Source organism: Vidua macroura, chromosome Z, assembly GCF_024509145.1.
Source record: "Vidua macroura isolate BioBank_ID:100142 chromosome Z, ASM2450914v1, whole genome shotgun sequence".
Lineage (NCBI taxonomy): Eukaryota > Metazoa > Chordata > Aves > Passeriformes > Viduidae > Vidua > Vidua macroura.
In genome coordinates, this window is record NC_071611.1 from 52,124,148 (window position 1) to 52,147,396 (window position 23,249).

At 43.8% G+C, this 23,249-nt stretch overlaps 1 protein-coding gene across 1 annotated transcript in view; it reads left to right on the forward strand.

Annotated features, from left to right (window-relative positions):
* SVEP1 (sushi, von Willebrand factor type A, EGF and pentraxin domain containing 1) overlaps positions 1-7,388 on the forward strand; it is a 117,127-nt gene extending 109,739 nt beyond the window's left edge. The window contains exons 48-50 of the mRNA XM_054002732.1: positions 426-521; positions 3,140-3,233; positions 4,846-7,388. Coding sequence (XP_053858707.1) covers positions 426-521; positions 3,140-3,233; positions 4,846-4,876 — 221 coding nt within the window. The 3' untranslated portion in view covers positions 4,877-7,388. The remainder of the gene's footprint in view (positions 1-425; positions 522-3,139; positions 3,234-4,845) is intronic.
* The last annotated feature ends 15,861 nt before the right edge of the window (positions 7,389-23,249 follow it).

Consider the following 23,249-nt stretch of genomic DNA (forward strand, 5'->3'; position numbering starts at 1 on the left):
AGGGCACAGATTAACTTGTTTTGGATGCTACATCTCCAAGCCCAGAGAATTCACGAACTGTCCAATTTTTTGTGATTAAAGCATGAACTGGTTTTGTTAGCACCATCACAGAAGTGGCCAGTATCTATGGATATTACATGCAAGATACAGACAGCCCTGGCTCATTTCCCATGAGCACAGAGCCTACAAGCAATTGCTCCAGCCTATCCATTTATTTGCCACTACACTTTGTCATCTCTGTCTGCCATGCCAGCTGTATGTGCTGCTTATGCCTGGTGGGTAGATCCTGCTCAGCTCTGCTGATACTCCATGCAAACACTTCAAGGGGCAGTGGAGTTTCTAGTTAAGCATAAGTTCATCTCTTGCACACTCTATTCTTTGCTTTCATGGGACATAATTGTTTTCTCTGGTTCTCTTCTCCTTAGCAATATGCATTCTGCCATGTCTCAATGGAGGTCGCTGTGTGGCCCCTTACCAATGTGACTGCCCCCTTGGATGGACTGGATCACGCTGCCATATGGGTAAAACTTCTCACCTGCATTTTTTCTCACTTTCTGGAACTCTACTAGCAATACCTAGCACAGCTCTCTAGGGACTCATAGAACTCCGAAGCTTGTCACAGGAAAACCCAAGCCTACAATAATATTCCTGGAGGATTTGCTGTTTCCAGCTGTTAACTACCTTCAGACTAGTCCCTCCCTGATGAGTCTTTAAAACTCCCAGAAAAGCTTGCTCTGAAAAAGGACAGACAGTATTCACTGCAAAAATACTCTCTGCAAAAAGCAGTGGAAAGGAGAAAGGGTATCCAAGAAGAAGAATAAAACTATTTTTCTCAATTCCAGATGCCTGATTTTCATTTTCATCTTCAGGAAATTCAGGTCACCATTAAATTCACAAACAAGCTGCAGGTATTATAAAGGTTCTTCACCACATAGCTGTCTGGTTTGGTGGATGCCCACTAATTACCTGGGTACTGAATCAGGACAGAGAGCACACCAAAGCAAGGATTTAAAGGTGATTGAGTTCAATAGATACATCGTACATGGGTACCTTACATTAAGTATCATCTAAGTTCTTTGAGCAAATTCAATGTGCACTTCTTTTTACTAGATCTCTTACTTGCACCTAAACAAAGGTGAAGGTCACAGAGCACGCAAAAATAGTGAGGGGTAGGAGGGGAGTGATTCTAGTGTCCAGGTTTGTGGCCTAACCAGTCCATTTGTGTGAGATGAGGTTGGCTGCAGTTATGGAAAATATTTGAATCTGAGTTTAGAATATGGGTTTTCATATGAAGACTGAATGAATACTGGGTTTTGAAAGACTTTTCCTTGTGAAAAGACAGTAAAACTCAGCAACTGACTGATTACTGAAACATCTTTCAATCAGTGTTAAATCTTAAACACTTACAAATATTAGCTATTTTTAAACATATATTTCAGTTTCTTCACTGTATTTTTATTGTCCAGGTGCACCTTAACTGATTTTTAATAGGGGCTTAACATGAAAGCCCAGTTTTGGCCTTCCTGCAAAGCTTTGAAGTGGCTGATGGGGTGAGCTGGGAAGGAATCCATGCCTCTGTTAATGAATGTTCATAGTATTTTTTTGACTGATAAGAACAGTGAATTGGGGGGGGCAAGCTGTGCAATACAGTGCAAACCAAATCCTTCTGCAGAAAATTGAAATACCAGAGAGAACATTTTAACTCTGAACTATTGTCTTTTGAAGGGACTCTTGCCTAACACATAATGCATCATTTCCTCTCATATTTCACAAGCTTTGCAGCTATAATAGGTGCTTTAGGAGGATAGATGGCTTCTTGGCTTTTCGGCCAGCAATTCAAATCTGTACAAGCTTGACTTGCTTTTCAGTAGCTAAAGGGAAAATTATAGTGAACAACTGCATCTGCATCATAAACACTGCTTACGAAGTTTTTTAATCACTTGTTGTTTCAGCTACTGATTTTGACATTTTGCTGCGATAGAGAAATACTTCAGTGACAGCTAAAGATGTTTTGGTCATATGCTTCATTCCAAAATCAGAAGTAATTTTCAACATAATGTACTTGGTGCACTTAATTGTATATGGATGGCCTATCACTATGGCCTTCTGCTATTGTTTGTTCTTGTTTGGCCCAGAGGAATTGGAGTAGGTTTTTTGCATTCCTGCGACTACTCAATTCCATTTCCTGTAATTCCATAATAATCAGCGCTTCCTGATGCATATTCCTTGCAAAAATATTACCCAGACTAGTATCTTTATGTCTGTCCTCTACGTATGGCATTATCTGCTTTAAAGTATTCACATCTTTCCTGCAATATAAATGTCTGTATTTGAAGAACCTCATTAAGTGTATATCTAAATTGGTTCTATAAATTGTGTGGTTCTTTACCTTTCAATCTCAAAATTGACAGGAAGACTTGAAACTTTGACTTTTGTTTGGTTGGTTTGATTTGTTGGCTTGATATTCTTGGGTTAGACTGTCACACTAATGCATGTTCAGCCAGGCTCAGCATGACCTGTAAGGCAGACAAGGGTTTTTTTCTCCAAGGTCCCATTGTACCTAGTCTCACCTCTTAGGGCTATCCAGTGCTTTTCAGGGTCTTACTGTCATTCTCGGCTTCCTTTCCTCATCTCCATACAGGTGCCATTCCATGAAGTCTTACTCCTTGCTTGCTATTGATCTGCACATGGCTTTCTGACCTTCACCTTCCTCTGCTTATGCTGCCTCTTTCTATACATTTTTCCCATGTCTGGTGTCTGTTTGTCCTGGCTAGGGTTAAGCTGTCACATTCCTTTCTAAAAAAAGTAATCTACATTTTATTCCATTCTTCTGTTCATCTTATGATTCTTCTAATTCTTGCTCCTACTTCTGTTTGCATTCCTTTGTTGTCTTAATTGGAATCAAAGAACAACAGAATTTTTAAGGCAATGTAAAATTACACACTGACTGTTTCATACAGTTCATACAATGTGTCAGACAACAAAAGTAATAGAAGGAGTCAAACCACACTTAGCAGATGCATGCTGCTCAGGCTGCCCTTCCCATTCTTAACAGAATAAGGCAGAAAGGATTTTCAGTGTCCTGCTACAGTTTGTTGTGGATGTGCTCATTAATGCAAGTTTGTGTGTCTGTGTGCAGCTGTTTGCCAGTTGCCTTGCTTAAATGGTGGGAGGTGCATACGACCAAATCGGTGCTACTGTCCCTCTTCCTGGACTGGACCTGACTGCTCTAGGTAAGTGTCACTGAGCATTGTCCCAGGGCTAGGCTGAATCACACCCTACTGAGCTCTAAATCTGAGGAATGAGCAAATAATTTTAACGTTTTGAGTATCTCTATATTCTGTAAATCAGTAACCTTTAGATACCTCAAGATTTATGGGCAATGTGTAAAGACCTTAGAGAGTACTCTGCAAAATGATTGCCAAACTTGTAGAAAACTCAGAAAATTGTATCTTTACATGTAAGCAGACAGGCAAACCCACAATGTTTAGACTGATTTTTCATTATGTAAATGAAAGTGTGTTTTTGACATGTAATACAGAATGTTTTCCAGGAAATTTTGGTGGCTTACTCTTTACTAGTGCTCATTTTGAACTGTATATACCTCACCTGGGTCCATGTTCAAGACCGGGGTCATGCAACATTTGTCATAAATAATAAGTCATTTTACACCCAGCACTGAGTGATGTAATAATTTAAAGAGTACAAGAAGGTGCCTCTGAGGCAAGTCCACGTTCAAATCTCCTGGCAGCCCTAGGGCCATGATAGCAAAATATGTATATACCTCAACTCACACAGGCTCCTGCTGAACACAGTGCTCATTATGCTGGAAAGCTAAATAAGAACCACATGAATATTATATTTTTCTGCAGGGAACAGATGAAGCCTGTGACATTGTAATTTTTTCTGTTCGTCTTTCTGGGCAGATAGTGACAAACATTCCTTCCTATTTCTCTGATATACAGTTTATCTTAAAGCTATAGAAGAGATGCTTGACTGAGAAATCACATTGTCCAAAATTAATAGTTTTCATTTGTCAGCTGTGATTATATGTGCCTTAGTGAAGCAACTTAAATGTATTGCCAACAAACAATATCTTTCAGCTTTAGACTGAAAGGTATACATCTGAAGTCTGGTAGTATTTCCATTTAGGATATGAAGCAGAGAAGCCCAAATCCAGTGGACATAATAGCCAAAAATTGTGGAGTTTATCTCATGAGAGGCAAAGCAAAGTTTCAGGCAATTCCCAAAACAGACTATCCTTGGCTTCTTTTGTTGGGCTTTTTTGTCCAAGTCCATAGCTCTGTGCAGCATGGGAAGTCTGACAGAAGGTGGGTCATTAACCCAGCAGGATTGGAGTCTAGCAGCTTGTACGTTCCAGAGCGTTTTGAGAGGACATTCCCCAAACATAACTGGGTGGGTGAAGTGAAGACAGAAACAAGCTCTGAGATCTGTTTCATATTTTGTTAAGTTTTCGCCTCAGTTACTTGTGGCTCTTTATGGAGTATGGTATCTTTCTGGGAATTCTAAAATAATACAGGCAAATAACATGATAGCAGAGATTCCCTGCTGCAGGTTAACAAGGTGTGGATTTGTAAGGGGAAACTGAAAGGCTTTTATCAGCATGCAGAGTAAGACTAGTTCCAAACTTCTCTGTGATAAGCCATGACTTAAATTAAATGTCAGATATTTCTATTTCCCCATGCCCACTCTCCCCGCCTCTTTGAGCTGTGGCATTCTAATCCTTGGTATACTTTGAGACGCCATCCTCTTGTGCCTCACTGTTGATCATTTGGTATGTTCAGCACACCACTGATTTTATTTTGTTTGGGTTTTTTGATGTAGGAAACGAAAGGCTGGATTCTATCCCTTTTAACATCAGAGCAGCAATTCTACATTCAGATATCTTTCTTCAGCCTAGGCACCAGAGCTTGGATTCTAATGCATTGTAAATCAAATCCATTGTTTCCCTTTCCCACCCCTCCCCAGCTCCCTTGTTTTGTATTTCATTTTGTGATACATCTTTCAATTTTTAAAGAAATCCTCTGTATTTTTCATTTATAAAACTATTATCAAATATATGCTGCTACACAGGTGTCATACATATATACACATACAAATGTAAACCACCAAGGAAGTGGTTGCTTAAAGTGAAGTCCCTTCCATTTCTTACATTAAGTGAGCTAATTAAACTCTAATAATACTACCAACCATGATTAAACAGAATATAGAAGTTCTGCTTAGCAGCTGCCAAAGCATACTACTGTCCAGCAACTCAACAGTAAAGAGCGTTACACAAGGCTGAATGAGCCACTAAACTCTCCATTGGGCTTCTCTCCGAACTTCAGTTGATAAAAATTATAACTGCATGTGATAAGGTCTATGTTGTAACCACAGTTTCTGGTGAGTATAAGAAGAAGATTCTGTAGTGCAGTTTATGTGACATTAACTTCATTGGAGAGTGACTTAATGGGAGGCATCAGCATGAGTTTTACCTGAGATTTCTTAGTAAAAGAGATGAGGAAACATCATCTCATTCAGAGAAGAATTATTTAAGTCTAGCCAACAAGAGCTTTTGAAGCTTTCTGACCTAGAGGCCATTCAGGTGTAGCTCTGAGATGGATAATCCAGGATTCAGCAGTAGGAAGCAGATGGATCTCTGAAACTTGCACTTTCCATTTGCCAGGGGACTCTCCACCTGCCTGTAACTACCATCCCTTTCCGATAAAAATGAAGTACATATCTTCATAGGTATCTGCTAGGTGAATGGTTTTGGTATCTTATGTTTGGGTCCCAATCTTAAGTTTGGCCCCTGACATGGAGAGAGAAGGCACCAGTTATGTTTACAGGTAAAAGTTTGCTATCTGTTTGCCAAAATGTTGTGGGTTTGTTATGCAGAATCCTCAAAAAAATGGAAAAGACCTCTCTTGAGAGCACACACACAGGCAGAAATGCTAAACTGACTGAGAAATACTGAGAGTACACGTTATCAGATTTCTCACTCTCAGACTGGTGATCCCATTGTGTCTGAGGAAAACACACATGATTGCCACCATTAAGTAATGCTCTTATGAACTGAAATGTTAAAATTTATGATTAAGTAGGGTGGTGGAATTACAAGACAGAAATCACATGCATTTTCCAAAGTCATGTGTTTGGTAATTACTATCAGTTTACAAAAAAATCTGATCTATGAAAAAAGATCTTAGAGTCAGAACCTGAGAGTCATTGATCAGAAGGTCCATTTTTTTCCCAATAATAACAGAAAAGTGTAATTTGCAACTGCAAATCATTGGGAAAGAAAACGGAGAAATAAATTTTACCTTCTGTAGCTTCCTATTCCTGCTTAGTTACCCTCCAGATAAAGGTGTGCACAATTGCCCCACTCCACTTTATGGATGTATCTTCCTTTTATGTATGAACCCTGATACAGGAAAGTGATAGGACACCAAAAGGAGCTCACAGTTACAGTAACAGAGCTCTAGAAAATACTAAACACTGATGGCTGGTAGCCCAAGACCAGAAATGGGAAAAAAATGGGAAAAAAAAGCAAAGTTGTTAGCCATTAGGCGCTTTCAGCCAATTAAAACAAAAACAGATAGTAAAGAATAGGAGTCATTAGGGGATCAGATTAATGTGAATGTAGATTCCTTCCCAGTGGGAGCTGCAACCAGCTGAAGAGTTGTGGTTTTAACTCCCACAACCTTCTTTTTCTAATGGACTCTGCTAGCACGTAGCAAAAATCTTCTGTCTCCCAGCTCCACAGCCATTGATGTTTACAGCTTTGACTGAATTTAGCGTTCAGTAATGTCCACATTTCAACACAGTCACCACCACTTGTAGGCACTTTGTTCCTTGACTTCCTTGCTGCCTTAACAGCAAATGAAGGGAAGCTGCAGTGACCAACACAGGAATTCTCAAGGGAAAGAGTGCATAGGTGAGAAAAGCAGATCTTTATGTCATTCTCATGTTTTTGTCCCTTTTCTAGTGTGCTTCTCTGGTGTGTCCTCTGACTCTCTCCTGGTCATCTCCAGAGCAGAACAGCAGTAGTGAGGAGAGTGCTTAGATCTGGCAGAACATTGCTGGAGAGTTTAGGGCTGGAGAATAGCTTTTATCACCCCAGCTTCACACTAGTGACGTGTACATGGAGTCCCAGGATCAACCCAGTCAACACATTTTGTAAGGAGATGTGGTGTTAGGACAGAATAGCTGAAACTAGAGGCTGTCATATTAGTGCTATTGATGATGTATTGATACTTGCTGGAATATTTTCCTCTCCCTACCCAGTACTGTATTGTCATTTATGTCACTGCTTGTTGTGTGTTTTAAACGACTTCGATGTGATGCACTTTACACTGTAAATAAAGTTGCACCCTGTTTAGTACCTATATAGAGGCAACATGGTATTCTTTTTGTAAACCCTCAGGACAATTATATTAATCTATTAATCTTTAGGATCTCTTGGCAAAGACTACAAAAATAGACCTCCACTCAAGCGAAAAGACAAAATAATTGCCAGCAAACTTAAAATGTTGTGCTGGATTAGTCCAGGTTTGATATGCAGATTAAAAAGCAGTTAGCACCTCATTTTTCAAAACCTTTCTTCTGCTAGAGCACATTTTTAAACCTGTAAAGGTCAAATGTACCACTGGTATGAAGAGACAGATTAAAACCTGCTTCACTCACTACTGAAGGAGATACAACTTGTTTTATTCTGCACTAGTACTGGAATTTTTAAAGGTATGGAAATGCTCCTATTCCTGGACAAATGAGGTAAAGAATCACTGTAACAGGAAGAAAATTGTAACTCAAACACCACTCCTTCAAACAAGGAGCATGTATAACATAATAGGCAAAAGATTTAGGATGTGAAGTTTTTGGAGATAATGTTGTAAACCTGTCAATATTTGGATACACAGGCATAAGTGAAGACTTTAAAGTGCAAAATGTGGTCAATGTTTGAAAGCCTTCCCCTAAGCCAGAAACTCAAGAGGTGGTATGAGGTTACTGATAGTGTTGTTAATGAAGCCCTGAAATTTAATGTGTACCTTATTAAAAAGATATAAATTTGCATCTCACATTTGCAATACTTGAAATATGGGTAAAAATCCTGAGTGGGAACAGCTGGGATGCCTGTGCAGATGGACTCAGATCTTGTGCATGCTCTAGAAACAGAGAGAACTGCCTTATTTAAAGGGACGTGTGGTAAGAACAGGCTCCTTCCCTGGCCCTGTTCTCTTTGTTGTGACTACTGAACAACCTAAAACTCTGAAAGGAGTCTACTGACACCTATGTCTCGCTGCTTGGAAGTACACTGGGAAATGTTTGAGTGTTGACTCTGATCTCATGGGGATGCACTGGACAGGGTTAGTGCCAGCACTTGTTAACATGAGGAGTCACCCTTGCACTTTAACAGTCTGACCAGAGATCTCTTTTGCATCTCAGAGTAGGAACAGTTTGTGCACCTCTGAAATGTCTTAGAGCAGTTTGGATCCTCACTGGAGAAAGGATGCCTGCTGCTTTTACCGACTGCAGATTCTTTTCTGGGAGAACATACCCTGACCACACATTTCCAGCACCATGAGACAGGAACTGCAGTACCCAGAGGCAAGCCAGGAGGAATATGCAGTATTATTATTGATCTGTTTCTCTAAGGTTATTTCCATTCATGCACATGATGCAGAGCACTTCACATATCTATCCCATTTACAGTGAGCTCCTTTCCTAGGAGCAGGGCTGCACTTCTATTATTCTTGCTTTCTAGCCTGACGTGTTGCGAGTGCCTGCCAATGTCAAGCTCTGCAGGCTTGCCATCTCTCCCTGCTGAGCTTGGAGCACTACAAAATCTGGTGCTCTTCACAAGCTGATGGATGTGGTTCTTCAGCGCAGACTTGTCCATCCTGCCAGATGCCCCTCCTGTAGATGGATCAGTGTGACCACTTTGTGCTGTAAGAAGTATGATGCATGGCCTGGTGAAGAGGACACTTGAGTTTTCATTTTATGGGTCAGATGAGCCCTACCTTCTCCCCCTGGGTGCTGCAGTTTTAAAATGACAGATGAGATTTAAGCATTATTATCATCTTTACTTATGATAGCCCTTCTGCAGATATCATCTGCACACCTGATTGCTAGCTCAGTGGACCAGCACTAACCTTAATCTTTTCAGTCTAGTAACTTTGCTGAATGTAAATCTTCCTCCTTCAAATTTTCATTTGCAACCAACATCGGCTGAACAGATTGTCCTGAAAACTCAAGTTCTTTCTCTGCCTCCAGAAACTTTGAAGCTATTACAATGTCATCGAGCCCAGACTGGCACAAGTTCTGTTTGGACCCAGAGCCTGCATGCATGGCAAATGCCAGAAAAGGAGGCTGCTGGGCAGGGACAGGTTGTCACTGTGGTACTGCTGGCCTGCACCACATAGCAAGCCAAGAGCAGGGTGAGGACTGACACTGGATCTCTGCTGAAGGCTTCTCTCTCCTGGATGACAATTTTGCCATGCTCTATCCCAGAAACCTCAGGAAATCAGTCTGTCATTATGCAACCAGGTGGCAAAGAATAATCACAGCAGTCACCAATCCCAACTCACCCATATCCTGCAAACAAATCCAGGACTTTCCTGGCTGCCTCTTAGTCATGCTTTCCCTTCCTATCTCCTCCTAGCTGTTTCCTCAGTACAGTCCATTCATTTCACTTTGTTTTCAATAGTCTGACTGTAGTACTTCCTTCTCAGGTGGGAGTGGCGTGATTTTTTGCAGCTAACTCAGAAGTCACCGGGATTCATTCATTGGATGTGAAGCCAACAGCCTCACTGGCTGGGAGGGAGGCACAGTGTGAAGTGTGATGAAGCTCTGCAATACACAGTGGCAGCCCTGCAGAGCTGAGCACTCCTTCAGCTGCTGCTGCCTCACCTTGCCTTGCTATCCCTTCCTCTTGCACTCCTTGTCCATGCTTTTCATTTTATAGATACAGGTTATGCTTGCAGCTGTGGGGGAATGTCTGTATTTTCCAGGCAGACACCAAAGGCACAGAGCAGAGGCGCATCCAGAGCACCTTGCAATAGTTGGGGAGAAGATGCTGTTGCCTTCTCCAACTGCACTGCAGCAGCCTAGGGTTGCCCTTTTCCCTGACATCTGCTCCACTGTTGTGGCTCACAACTGATTTCTGCAGCTCTGTCCAGGAAGCTGCAGTTTCATAGGCGAGGTTGTGAGCAGGGTCCTAGGGTGGTGCACAGAACACAGGAGTCCAGAAATATGCAGAGACCTCATCTACCTCATGTGTACATACCTCATGAGATACTGTAAGCAGGTCCCAAACATTGTTCAGTGCCAATAGAGTTATTAAGGAATTACTGCTCTTGGCTGCTTGTGGAGGGTGCAATATCAACTGACAGCCTCCAAGCACCACAACAGCACCAAAGCCAGGCTGCATGCCCATCCCTGGCTCAGCTGGGGAGGCAGACAATTCTTCAAGGAAAAGGTAGGTTCACAACACCCTCTGCAAAAACCAAAGCCTTGGAGTTGGACCTTATCCCGGCTCAGGACAGGGAGAGGGTGGAGCCAGGCAGTAACACCAGGAAACAGACATGGGAGCCCAGGAGGGACCATAGTCCATCCCTGGCAAGTAGGATGGGAGCAGAAATGCCTGCAGTAGTTAGTGGTTGTGCTGAACAGGGACTGGCTTACAGCTCTCCCCAGGGAGAACCTGGACACATCTCCAGACCCATCTCACCTAGCATGGGGCATTTGGGCAATTCCCAAAGGTGAGGGGAGGTTTCTCCATGCTGGAAAAGAAGGGGTGGCAAAATGGGAGGCTGTGTGGTACGACAAGAATGGAAACCTCAAGAAATCTGCAGTTTAGAAAGCACTTAAGTATATGGTCATGTCATAAAACCATTAAGGGTACTTAATTGCACCTATGCAGCTAAAAACATGTTTAAGCATTCTTCTGGGCTGGAGCCTTAGTCAGTACAAGATTATAATAAATATGAAAAACTGTGTCAGCCCTGCAGACACTGGTGAGATGGCTGCTAAGTGCCTGGCACTGAATATCTGCCATCAGCTGAATGTAGAAAGTTGATAAAAGAGGTGGCTGCCCAGTCAGATATTGCTAGGCCAGGTGTCTGGTATGACTTTATTAAATAGCTTGGTTAACAATGTAGGGTAAGGGATAAACCACTCATTAATTAATCTTGTTGATTGCAGGGAAGTGCTATAAGCACCTGTAAGAATAAATTATATGAAGGAAGGATAATCATATTAAAGGGAAATTATGTGAAATTGAAGTCAGAAATGACAAGTCAGTGCTTCCTGAGAGGAGGGAAAAAAAATTTAAAAATAATGTGCCCCTGGGGAGGGAAGTGTGAAGGCAGGCTGGTGACCTGGCTATTCCCACCCCCACTTGCTTTGAATTTCATGCTTGGGAACAAGCAACACTGGCAGAGTCCTAGGCAGATGAGAGGAGAGCAAAACCAATACCAGCCCACAGCACTGGGGAGATGCAGCAACAGAGCTTGTAAGAATTTTATTTCATCTTAGTTTTGGTAGTATGACTTCTCTCTGGCCAGCACCAGTGAGATAATGTTCCTGCCATTCCTGTATGTGCTGGCAGCTGGTATCCACACAGGAGGAAGGAGGAGGAGTGTCATGAAATCTTGAGTCGGGACACTCTAAAATGGCAGATAAATAAGGGAAGATAAACACAGCCAGCTGGGGGTAGGGGGGCAAGCAGACCCTGTTCATGCCACCAAGGATCACACTGCACAGCACCTGTCCAGAGTGTGATTTTGCAACCCAAATGTTCCAGAAGCATGGGGTTCTTCTGATTTCATCCCTAGTAAGATTACATAAACCAGACATGAGTGGCTGCCATGTATAAATATCACTTTTGAGGACACTTCAGGGAGAGTCACTATGGGGTTCAATACAACAAAGGATTGAATGTAAGTGGAGCAGATAACCGATTGCACCAAAAAGCATATGAGTTCTCTGGGTTACCTGTGGGCTGGGTTCCCTCTAAGGAAACACTGGACATAATGAGTTGAGTTTGTGTAAATCAAGGCATAATAAAGCATTATAAACACACTGTACAGTCAGAGAGCTCAATCCAGAAGGTTTTTTATGTTTTTGCTTTCAAGAAGCTACTGGGGTTTTTTTGAGACTTTCAGGTTATTAATTAAAATATGCAAAAGTAGTATAGAATGCAGTCTGGCTGGGGATAAATGACTTGGTACACAGACACCAGCACTCTGAAAACCATCAAGCACTTAAGGACCAAGAATTAGAAAAGGGAGCCCTGTCTATCCACTTACATTTCCCAGAAGATCTGTAATTGAGCCTTAGGGCAATAGAGGTAAAAGCTATACAGCAAAAGTGAACCACAGAATCATAGCATTGTTAAGGTTGGAAAATAGCTTTAATAACATTGAGTCCAGCCATTAACTTCACGCTACGAAGACCACCACTAAACCAAGTGCCACGTTTACATGCCTTTTAAATGCCTACAAGGATGGTGACTTCTGGGCAGCCATTTTCAATGCTTGTCAACCCTTTCAGTGAAAAAAAAATTTACTAATATCCAATCTAAACCTCCCTGGTGCAACTTGTTTCCACTTGTCCTGTCACTTGTTATCAGGGATCAGAGAATGACCCTCACCTGGCTACAACCTCCTTTCAGGTAGTTTCCTTTTCTCCAGGCTAAACATCCCAGCTCCCTCAGTCACTCCTTATGACACTTATGCTCCAGAACTTTCCCCAGCTCCATTGCCCTTTTCTGGACATGCTCCAGCACATCAATGTCTTTCTTACATCGGGTGTGCAATGTCAGGTGTACAAATCTGGGCACAGCATTCCAGGTGAGGCCTCACCAGTGTCCAGTACAAAGGGGACAGTCATGTCCCATGGTTGTGGCCCAAAACTATTGCTGATACAGGCTAAGATTCAACTGTCCTTCTTGGCCACCTGAGCTCCCTGATGGCTCATGTTTAGTCAGATGTTGACCAGCACCCCACAGTCCTTTTCTGCTGGGTAGCTTTCCAGCCACTCCTCCCTTCATCATGTGAGGTTCTTGTGACCCAAGTGCAGCATCTGGCACTTATCCTTTGTATGGATCTCATACAAATGGCCTCAGCCCACCATTCCAGACCATCCAGATCCCTCTGCAAAGCCTTCCAGCAGATCAACACTCCCACCCAGCTTGGTGTCATTTGCAAACTGACTGCAAGCGCAGTCAGTCCCTTCATCCAGATCATCAACAAAGATTTTAAACAGAACTGACACCAACACTGAACCCTGGGGTGTACCAGTAGGGACCATTTCTCTGTGAATTATAGGGGCTTTATTCTACTCCATATCCCTGCCTTTCAGCTCAACTACCCTGAGGACAACAAATCTTAGTATTGAAGACTGAAGCAAAGAACACTTGAAATAGGCTTGCACAAGAACTTGCCTTTCACTGGTGCCAAGTTCTCTGTCAGACCCAAAAAGGCTCAGGACCCTGTCACATTTGACATATAAGGTACACTGTGTCTCTCAGTCTTGTCCTCATCACCACTGGGTGCCTTTGGACCCAAAAGCAGCTGTAAATATCCCAAGCAATCAGTATTCATAGCTGGGCAACAGCCCTTGTAGTTTAATGAAATTCAGATCAAGTCAAGGATCAGGATCTGTATAAGGCATCAGTGGGCTAACGCAGGAAATAACAGCTAGGACAACTACCTGCAAAAGGACAAGACCACAATTGGATCTTCCTCTTAGTTCAACGCACCAAAAAATTCCATTGGGAAATAAAGTTACATCACTCAATCCAGACAATCTCTGCTATCAGAAAACCTTCATTGCCAATATTCCCCAAAAGATGACCTATGTCTACACCTCCCTCATGCACACACATGTGCACAGGGGAGGCACTGTCTGCCACTTGTGGGAAGTAGTGCAGACTCTTGTGCCAGCTCCACATCTCCCTAGGCATGGATGGAGAGTGAGCTGCAAAGGACAAACCAGATCAGCTACCCATGGTTAAAGTGACTTCCCCCAATTTAAAAACATCAAAAGCCTTTTGGTGGGAGATTTAGTTGTGCCCTGCCTATGCAGGCACAGTGAGGCAGGCAAGCATCTTCAGGACTACAAAACAGTGAGCCAGATGCACTGCAGCCAGTGTCCTGCAGCCTGGCACAGTCAGACCTCTATCATGGGCAGCACTGCTCCACACAGCAGCCACGTGGAGAAGCAATGCCCAGCGCATTGTCTCAGCTGCCTTGGAGGAACTTTATACAGGGTGTATATCTCTGCAGTGCTTGGGTGCAATCAGCCCCACAGCAGGGTGTTTTAAGGTCAAAAGTGAGTGCCACACCTCCTGCAGGAAGCAAGGTTGCTTTCATCCAGCGGGGAGCAGGCCAAATGGGACCCTGAGCAGACAACATCTGCAGGGGTCTTGTGAGGGAAAGTCAGTCTCCGGGGCAACAAAGCTGTTGTCCCTCTGGCAGGAAGCTGCAATGGCCCCTATATCTCAAACTATGCAGCTGTTATGTCAAAATCCAGGCTTGGCCTCCAAGAGGAATGTTACGTCCTGTGGGGCATCCTGCTGTACTGTAACAGGGCTACAGAACTCCTTGGTCCCCTGCACTCAAAGGCAGAGCTGGCTTCCAGGGCAGCAGACCAGGCTTTTACATAAGGGTGCCAGAAGCTCAGGCTCCTCTGCCATCCCTGCCTAGATATGGTGAAGGGATGGGATGGGATGGGATGGGATGGGATGGGATGGGATGGGATGGGATGGGATGGGATGGGATGGGATGGGTGGCGGCTGCCACCCTTAGTTTCTGCCTGCACCCATGCGTTGCTGCAGCTGGGTTGGTTTGCCACTCTTCTTCTGACAAGATGAGGTGTGGATGTCACTTGGTGTGATGCCAGGCTGGTGTTCTGAGTGTCACAGGGCAGATCCTCTACAGAGGGGCATGGGCTTGGCCAGTTTTCAGACCACAGCCACATGTAATTAATTACCATAGCAAGACTTGCAGGTATTGATGTCATCTACGAAGATGGAGAAACTAAAGAACAGGCAGCAGATAATCTGCCCAGCCATGCACTGGAGATGGAGAGATACATTCTGGACTGGAGCTGGGACTTCTCAGTTCCTCCCTTAGGCTGTACTGCTGCCAGCCCATGTCTCCAAAGTAGAGCTTGTAGTCAGTGGCTGCTGGGGCTCTCAGAGATGTGGTGGGGTGTCTGAGGATGCAGGAGGAAAAGTGCCGCATGTCACCACTGCCAGGATACCCTCTGCCTCAAAGGCAGACAGAGGAGTATTCAAGAAACCTTGGGAGAGCCACATGTCCAATCACACAGTAGATCATCAGGACCATAAAAGCAGCAAATAACTGGAAGCACTGAGAAATAAAAAAAGATCCGAGTGGGCAAAAAGCTGAGTCAGGATGCAATGGGTTTGAGCCTTCAGGCTTACCATTACCTTTTTGCAAGAGTGTGCAGAGCCCTGCCTGCTGTAGCTCTGCAGGGCTCTGGGCTGCTTAGTCCTCACAAAGTTTCTCTAGAAAATGGCAGGATTTCAGTTTCCCTCAGGCTCTAGCCACTGCATCAGCAGCACTGCCTACCAGATCAGTTTGCAAGACTGACTCAACCAGATGTGTGTGAAGTACTGCAACTGCATATTCTCTGCTGAAGGTGCCTGTTAGAATAGAGGAACAAAAAAAGAGAGAAACTCAAAGAAAGCCAGACATGTTGTTTCATGGTGTTCAGTCTTATCTGGAAAGATCCAGGTCAGACCTGGTGTATTCCTGCTTCTGGGAGAAGGCAGTCACCCTGACCCCCAACTGCCCACCCAGGACAGAAACAGTGGAAGGCCTGAGAACAGGCTTTTAGCCCTGCTGATACTTCCCACAGACACACAACCCCAAATCTGTCTACCTGGGGTCCCAGTAGCCTGTATTTTGATGGCAGACACAGCTCCTGACTCAAACCAGCCTGACAATCCCCACACTGGGATTTTTGCTGGGGCATTGGATCCTTCATCTGAACAATGCACAGCTCCCACACCAGTGTAGAAGAGGTCTACATTGCACCACAATGAGAAGCTCCTCTACCTTCTCCCTGAAAATTATGCTTGCATCCAGGTACCTGAAAATCTTTGCTACCATGAGTAAAACAGTCCTTGTGGGTCCTTTTCTGAAGGAATTTTGCTCTGCTGTTGCTGAAAACCAACATTTAGCTGCTGTCTTTGTTCTAAAACAGGCTGTTTTCATTGGTCTTCCTCCAAACCATATTTAGGAGGAAGTACTGCTTTTACCATATGAGCAAAGCAAGTACATACTGCTCCAGTTTGGCAAAAAAAAAAAAAGGTCAGATGAAGATGACTGTTTCCCTGCCAGCCTTATGATGTTTCAGCCAGGATTTGATGCAGTCTGATTGATATGTCCAAATAAAATTCTCATATGAGCTGGCCACATTCCTGAACTCTAGCTTAAACCTCACAATAGGATAGTGATTCTCCTGCAAGTCCAAAACAGCTGCCTGTGTCCTGCCACTTTCTGTAGAAACCCTTTTGCCCCCACACCTTCCCACATCAGTCTCTCCTTGCCAGAGTTGAACTAGCAGACATAGAGGGATTGCCCAAGACACAGTTTTACCTTCTCTGTGCTCTGTGTAACTGCAGCTGTATCTTTCTTCCATTTCTGTAACATCTCATACAGCTTTTTTGTCTTTTTTTTCCCCCTATCTTTATCCTGTTTGTGTTTTTCTTTCCCTTGGAAATGCAGCAACCATGTCCAGCCAGAGCCTTTTGCCTTCATACATGTGGTATCAGCAGTTGTGCATTCCCACTAAGTGCTTCAGCAATCTCTGATCAAGGCAGCAGTGCATCCCAGCAAGCCAGACCAGGGCTCCTGCCAGCCCTGCTGCAAGGTCATGGTGTGCTCCTGAACAAACCACTCATCCCCCATCAGTTGCCTTGCAGACCTTGGACACGAGCTGCCTTTGCTGGGCAGGCATAGACAAGCCCACATCCAAGTGTGAGTTGGAACAGGGACTTTCCTGAGGGAAAAGCCTTTTCCAGCCCCAGGTACAGGCTGAAGTCTAACTCACAATCCCAGCCTGCAACTCCATCCCTCCCATCAACTCAGTGAGTTGACTGCAATGCTGTGTGTCTCCATAGATGACGTGCCCAGAGCCCACCAGCCCTGGTTTGCACAAAAATCCTGTTCTTAAAGGTGTCTGTAAACATACTTTTCCACTTTCTGCTGCTTTTGCTTGTTTTTTTTTTTTTTTCTGCAGTATCCAGGAGGCTGGTATTTAAAAGCCTCAAGCCCCTGCAGAGTACAGTGGGAAATACTGTACATGGGGGTATCCCTGATCCCATGTTCCTCTCCAGTGCACTGGTCTTTGTGGAAAGGAGGATGGCAGAAACCCATGGCCTCCAAAATAATCTATATTTGCTACTTCCTTTATAAAAGCTGTTCATGGTCGCCCAGGGTGTTTTGGTTCCTGTTTGTCCTAATTTTATTTGTACAGAGACAAAGTACAAGTAAGGAGACAGGGAGAAGAGAATAATCTCTGCTGTTACCCTCCGCAGTGCTTGCTTCCAAGTCCAGGCATATCCAAGACCATCTCTCCAGGGACAGATGGCCTCAGGGCTACCTAGCACCCAAAGACTCAACATCCAAAGGTGTTCTTGTGTTTACCTTCTTCATGGATGAGGAGTCCCAACAGGCACCCTCATGTGGCACCCCCTGCCTCAGCCACTTCCCAGACATCTCTGATCAGCACACACGAGCCATATGAGATAACATCTTTCATGTCTTGTGCTGATGATGTAGGGGTTTATATTTCTCCTTTTCTATTCTGTGCATTCAGGAGCAGCTTGCCAGCTATCAGAAGAGGAATAAGTTTCCCAGACATACTTCAGGGATGCAAACGAGTTGTTTGCACAAACAAGTGTTTGCACCTGTCCTTTTTCAGAGTACTTCCTTTTATTAACCAAACCACTTTTCCAGTTTGCCAGGATCATTATCATTATTGCTGTGCTTCAGGACAGTGTATCCCACTTTATAATCATCTATAGATGTCAGAAGCACATGCCACAATCCAGCATTCAGGTCAACAATAAAAAACACTAATTGGGACCAGACTGAGGAAAAAAAAATAATCACAATAAATCAAGAACTTCTGAAGTTTGCTTAAAGTATCTCATCAGTGTAGCCAAAAGTCATTGTCACCAGATGCATTCATCCAGCAAAATCTGTACCCACCTTCTAGTAATCTCATTTAAACTATGCTCCAGAAAGCCTCACAGGAGAAGGTATAAAAAGCCTCAGCAGTGCCAAGAGATGTGCCAGGTGTCCTGCTCCTGCATGTCAGCATCACCTCTTTCCTCCCTTCAGGGGAAAACAGGTTTTTATAGTACTATCTGCTGTGCAGGTGTCATGATGCACTTTTGGAGTCTTCTGTTACATTTCCTGTCTTCATCAAATTTTCACTGGTAATTACAAATAGTTCTGGGATTGACTGAGCCAACTCTTGCATTGTTTGAAGATTAATTTTGTCAGGTCATGACAACCTGTCAGTGCCTCAGAGCTGTGGGTTCTTCTTCTCCTCCCCTTGGCTAAAATCTTATTGGTTGCTATTACAGTTTAACAACTAGCACAAAATGCAGCCTGCACCTCAAAACTGAGACTTACACAAATACAGAATTAAACATTTTAATCCTTCCAGTGCCAAAAGTTGCTGCCTGGTCTTCCACTTTGAGTCTCACAGGCAGCTACCTCTATATGTATTTACTGGGACTAGCAGTGTATCTGCTTGTGCTGTCTCACTGAAACCTTGCATGGAGTAAAAACTGGGGAAAAAAGGGCAAAAAATAAACAGAAAGAGCTTCTACTCTGTTCTTAAAAATTCACTGTCTCTACTGAAAATATACTTCTAATGATCAACAACAAACTGGTTTTTTCTTGGCATGCCCATGAACCCCCAAGTAGCACAGAAAGCACAAATTTAAGTTTTGGATCTACCTAAGGCCCACAATGGAACAGCCTCAAAGGAGAAGTGCTACCCACCTGATCATCTTCTCTGAACATACACTTCACTTGCAAACTCTGCTTGCATGAAGGTGCAGGTTGTAAATGCCAGGTATGCTTCAGCTGTCATTACCTCCCCATTTCCATTCATCTGGCTGGCTCCTGATTGATTCAAACAACCCACTGCAAATGAGGTAACTTTGCAGGAAGTTCAGCTGTGTGGCTTTGCTTATGAGAATGAGGGTGCTGGACCTTACACCTTACACTGGCAATACAGCAAGGACAGGGTGCTGTGAAACACAAATTTTGGTCTTTTCCAAAAAGGTGTGTTTGGGAAGAGGCATTAACTAACAATGCTCACTTAATGCATGAATGTCCTGCTGCTACATTTTCCTTTAGACAAACTGAAGCATGAGCTTCATTCATTAGCTTTCCCGCACTGGCGCTCGTAAAAGCTGACAACACAATCAGGGCAAGAGCATAATCAGCACACTGCTGCACTTCTGGCAGGGAAAGCACTGTGTGCAATGTGCATTTAATGGAGCAGGTCAGGATGTGAATGCCAGGCTCAATGGATATCTTTGGGATTTGCCAGACAGGCAGAAGCACGTCAAATGCATCATACCACTAAAGCACTCAAGTGGGATGGACACTTTTTTTGGCAGGTCATCATCACCATCACACTCAGCAGATTTCCCCTTAGCCAGTGGACAGAAAAGTTTGTATGCCCCTCTCTCTTCTGACCAGTTGTATTGGGTTTGCATGGCAAGACTTTCGTAGCAAGGTGTGACTTCTGTGAGGAGATGCCAGAAGTTTCCCCTATGTCCAATGGAGCCAATGCCAGCCAGTTCCAAGACAGAGCTGCCACAGGCCAACCCATTAGCAAGGGTGGTAGTGCCTCTGGGATAACAAATTGTAGAAAGGGGATAAATTGCTGCACAACAGCAGCTGAAGAGAGGAGTGAGAATACATGAAAAGGACATTCTGCAGAAACCAAGGTCAGTGTAGAAGAAGAGGAAGGAGATGCTCCAGACACCACAGCAGAGATTCCCCCTGCAGCCCATGGTGAAGATTATGGTAAGGCAGGATGTTCCTGACAGTCCATGGAAGTCCACAGTGGAGCACATATCCACCTGCAGCCTGTGGAGGACCCCATGCCAGAGCAGGTGGTTGGCAAAAGGAGGCTGTGACCCTGAGGGAAGCTGGTTTCTACTTTCCCTAACAAAGAGCAGAACTAGCATGGAAAGGTTGTGGGACCATAAATGCCCATCATGCAAAAGCCCTTCAGAGGATGCTTTTCCTCCAGCCTTCCCACCACCACAGGCAGCAAGGCCCATCCTCAAAGTTCAGTCTGTGGGTGAGGGCTGGGATGCATCTTGGTGAACCTGGCACCTGCACATTTCAAGGGGCTTTGATGCACTTCCTCACATTTTTGTAGTTTGTCAGTGCTTCTTTGAAAAAGTGCTTTGTTGTTAAAGCAACAGAAAAGCTTTGGGCTTTAAAACAGCTCCATGTTTTGTCTGGAAAAACTCTTCCTGAAGCTGTTAACTGGTCTTCCAGAGCTGCTGCTAGTAACAAAGCAGTGGAGGTGATGCATTTAAAAAATTAACTCTATGCCTCATTTACAAAGTCTTTATCCAATGAAACTTCATTTTTTTGAGCCACTCATCTTTCAAAGGAAGTGGTTTTAAAACACAAGGTAAATTCACCTTCTGCACCCACTCTAAGCCAGATGTTTGGGCTGATTGTGACCCTTGGGCTCTGCTGAAGTCTACCTAAAAACACTCCCTGCATTTGGAGAGATGCTGCACAATCAAGACCATCACCTGAGAAAGCAGCAGCTTTGTTTATTTTAAAACATTCAGAGCATTGTCTCCAGACTGTCCAGCCACTTGCCTCCTGTTGTAGTACTGAGTGGCTTCTGGGAAGGCAGGACTCTCTCCCAACCCCCTCATCAGTGCATACCTCACATTGTTATGAGATGCCAACCAACAATCACTCCCTACCATCCAGATCAACTACACAGCATTGTTTAACTCCAGCAACAAGGATTTAACCCAAGGATTTAACCTACTCAATGCAGGTGGATGTGGTCTTAGCTGACCATTTTCCTGAGAAGTTCTCCCTGGGACTTACAATTCTGTAAACAACTCTTCCAGAAAAATGGTTTGCTCAGAAGCATGCACAGCAGAAACACATGTCCAAAACCCTTTCAGCTGTAAAATAATAGAGACAATCAGAGATTCTCTTGGTTTTACTTATACAAGGCACTGCTTTGTTACCTCACAACTGTACAAGTAGGATAAGAAGGTTTACAAGGAATTCACCATTGAAGGATAAAGATCTGTTGCTACATTGGGCAGACATATTCAGACAACTACATGAAAACATAGGGATGGTATAACCAGGGGGGATGGCAACCATCTCTTGCACCATTGACATGAAATGGGGCTTGTAAAAGAGAAGAGAAAGGGATTTGCCTTCTTTAATTTTTTTTTTTTGTAACAAAAATAATACAAATAATACCAATAATACAAATAATACCAATAATACAATAATACAAATATAGGTGAATATGGATCACAGAAGGGAGATGAGAAATATCCACCACCTTGACTTTAACTTGAGGAGTTTCTACCGAGTAAAAGAGAATGATGATGAAAAGCATCCTAAACAGTGCATTTCACCAATTCTTTTCAGTTTACCCTTGTTTACCCAATGTCAAATTCTGTACATTGCACAGGTTTTGTGGCTCTATCATGAAAAAGCTTTTTTTGATTGCCAATTTTCATCATGGGTGGCACCAGCACCTCTCCTCATGTTCTTCTCATTCAAGACAAAGAATGCAGCTGCCCCCTTAAACATAAAATGCTAAGAAGGATATTTAATTTCTACTAAAGGCAAAGGTGCTGGGTACCTCCAGACTCCACCAATAGGCCCAGCACTACAGGGAACGCCAGCATCACTCCAGCACTCATCCCTGGTGGACCACTGCTCCACTGACACAAGTAGATGGGATCATCTGCAAGGACCAATCCTGGCACTGTTCTCCTTCTCTGATGCATAATGCCATTAAGACTCAGCATCTGGCCTGAAAGCAATGAAAAGAATTGTCCTTTACTGGCTTAATCTGCTTTGGCAGGTGCAAAAATGTCAAGCATAGTTTAAAAAAAGAGAAAGAAGTTGCCCTCAGGGGTCATCAGCTGCTGAGATGCCACTTCCAAGTAAGGGGGTACTCACCTATTGAAACCTCTTGCACAAAAGCTCCTACAGAAGACAGAGCTCCTCTCCACATGGCAGGGCAGCTATTTCTTTCCTAAAAGGAAGTCATGGTCTGAGCTGCACCTTTGGGTTGACTTATTTTGCCCCAACCCAGGCAGTGGGAGAACTAATGGGAGCAGCTTTGTTTCTTTTAACACTTTCAGAGCATAAGAATGGTATGCAGCCACCTCCAGCAGCACAAGGATTAGGGCCTTCACTTTCACAACCAAAGTCAGAGGGGCTCAGCTTCTCCATTAGTCAGATGGATTCCTTCTCTGTTGTTGTTAATTTATCTTGTTTTCTTGAGGGCTTTTGTTTGTTATGATTTTTACCTCTCTCCTATATGGTTTTCAGATCTCCAGAGTGAAGTGAATTTCAGCTGGGTGGTCAACAGCAGGTTTTCCTCCTGCAGACCCAGGCAGAACCACATCTGCTGTATCATGAGGGCTTGGAGTTATAAATTAGCTTTCACCTAAAATCTTTGGTGTTGCAGCCATGTGGTGAGGGTAAAGCTGGACAGGTGCATGGCTGCTGCAGGAAACTCATCTCATGCTGCACTTGAAAGACTTAACTTAGATTGATTTTTCATCTGCCTCTGCACCTCAGTGGCAGAGAGAGGTCCCTGGATGTGATCCACACTGCAGCTGGCTAGGCAGTACCAGGAACCCAGGCTTTTCCTGGGTAACAGCTGAAGCATCAAGGGCTAACCTGGCTAGTAATGAAAAAAATATTTCCATAGATGCCTCTCCATTGCAACAGCAGCCCCAAGGTTCTACAGAAACCCATAGAAATATGTGTAATTGCAAAGGTACACCTGCCCCCTACTCCTGGCTCCAGCACCAGTGCAGTCCTGCTCTGACCTGCTGAGGCATCACTGCATGTGCCCTGTCTGCAACCACCCCTGGGCACCACTGGCAACAATAAAACCTTGAGGTAGCTGGACCTCTGGTCTGGCTCACCACAGCCTATTCTATG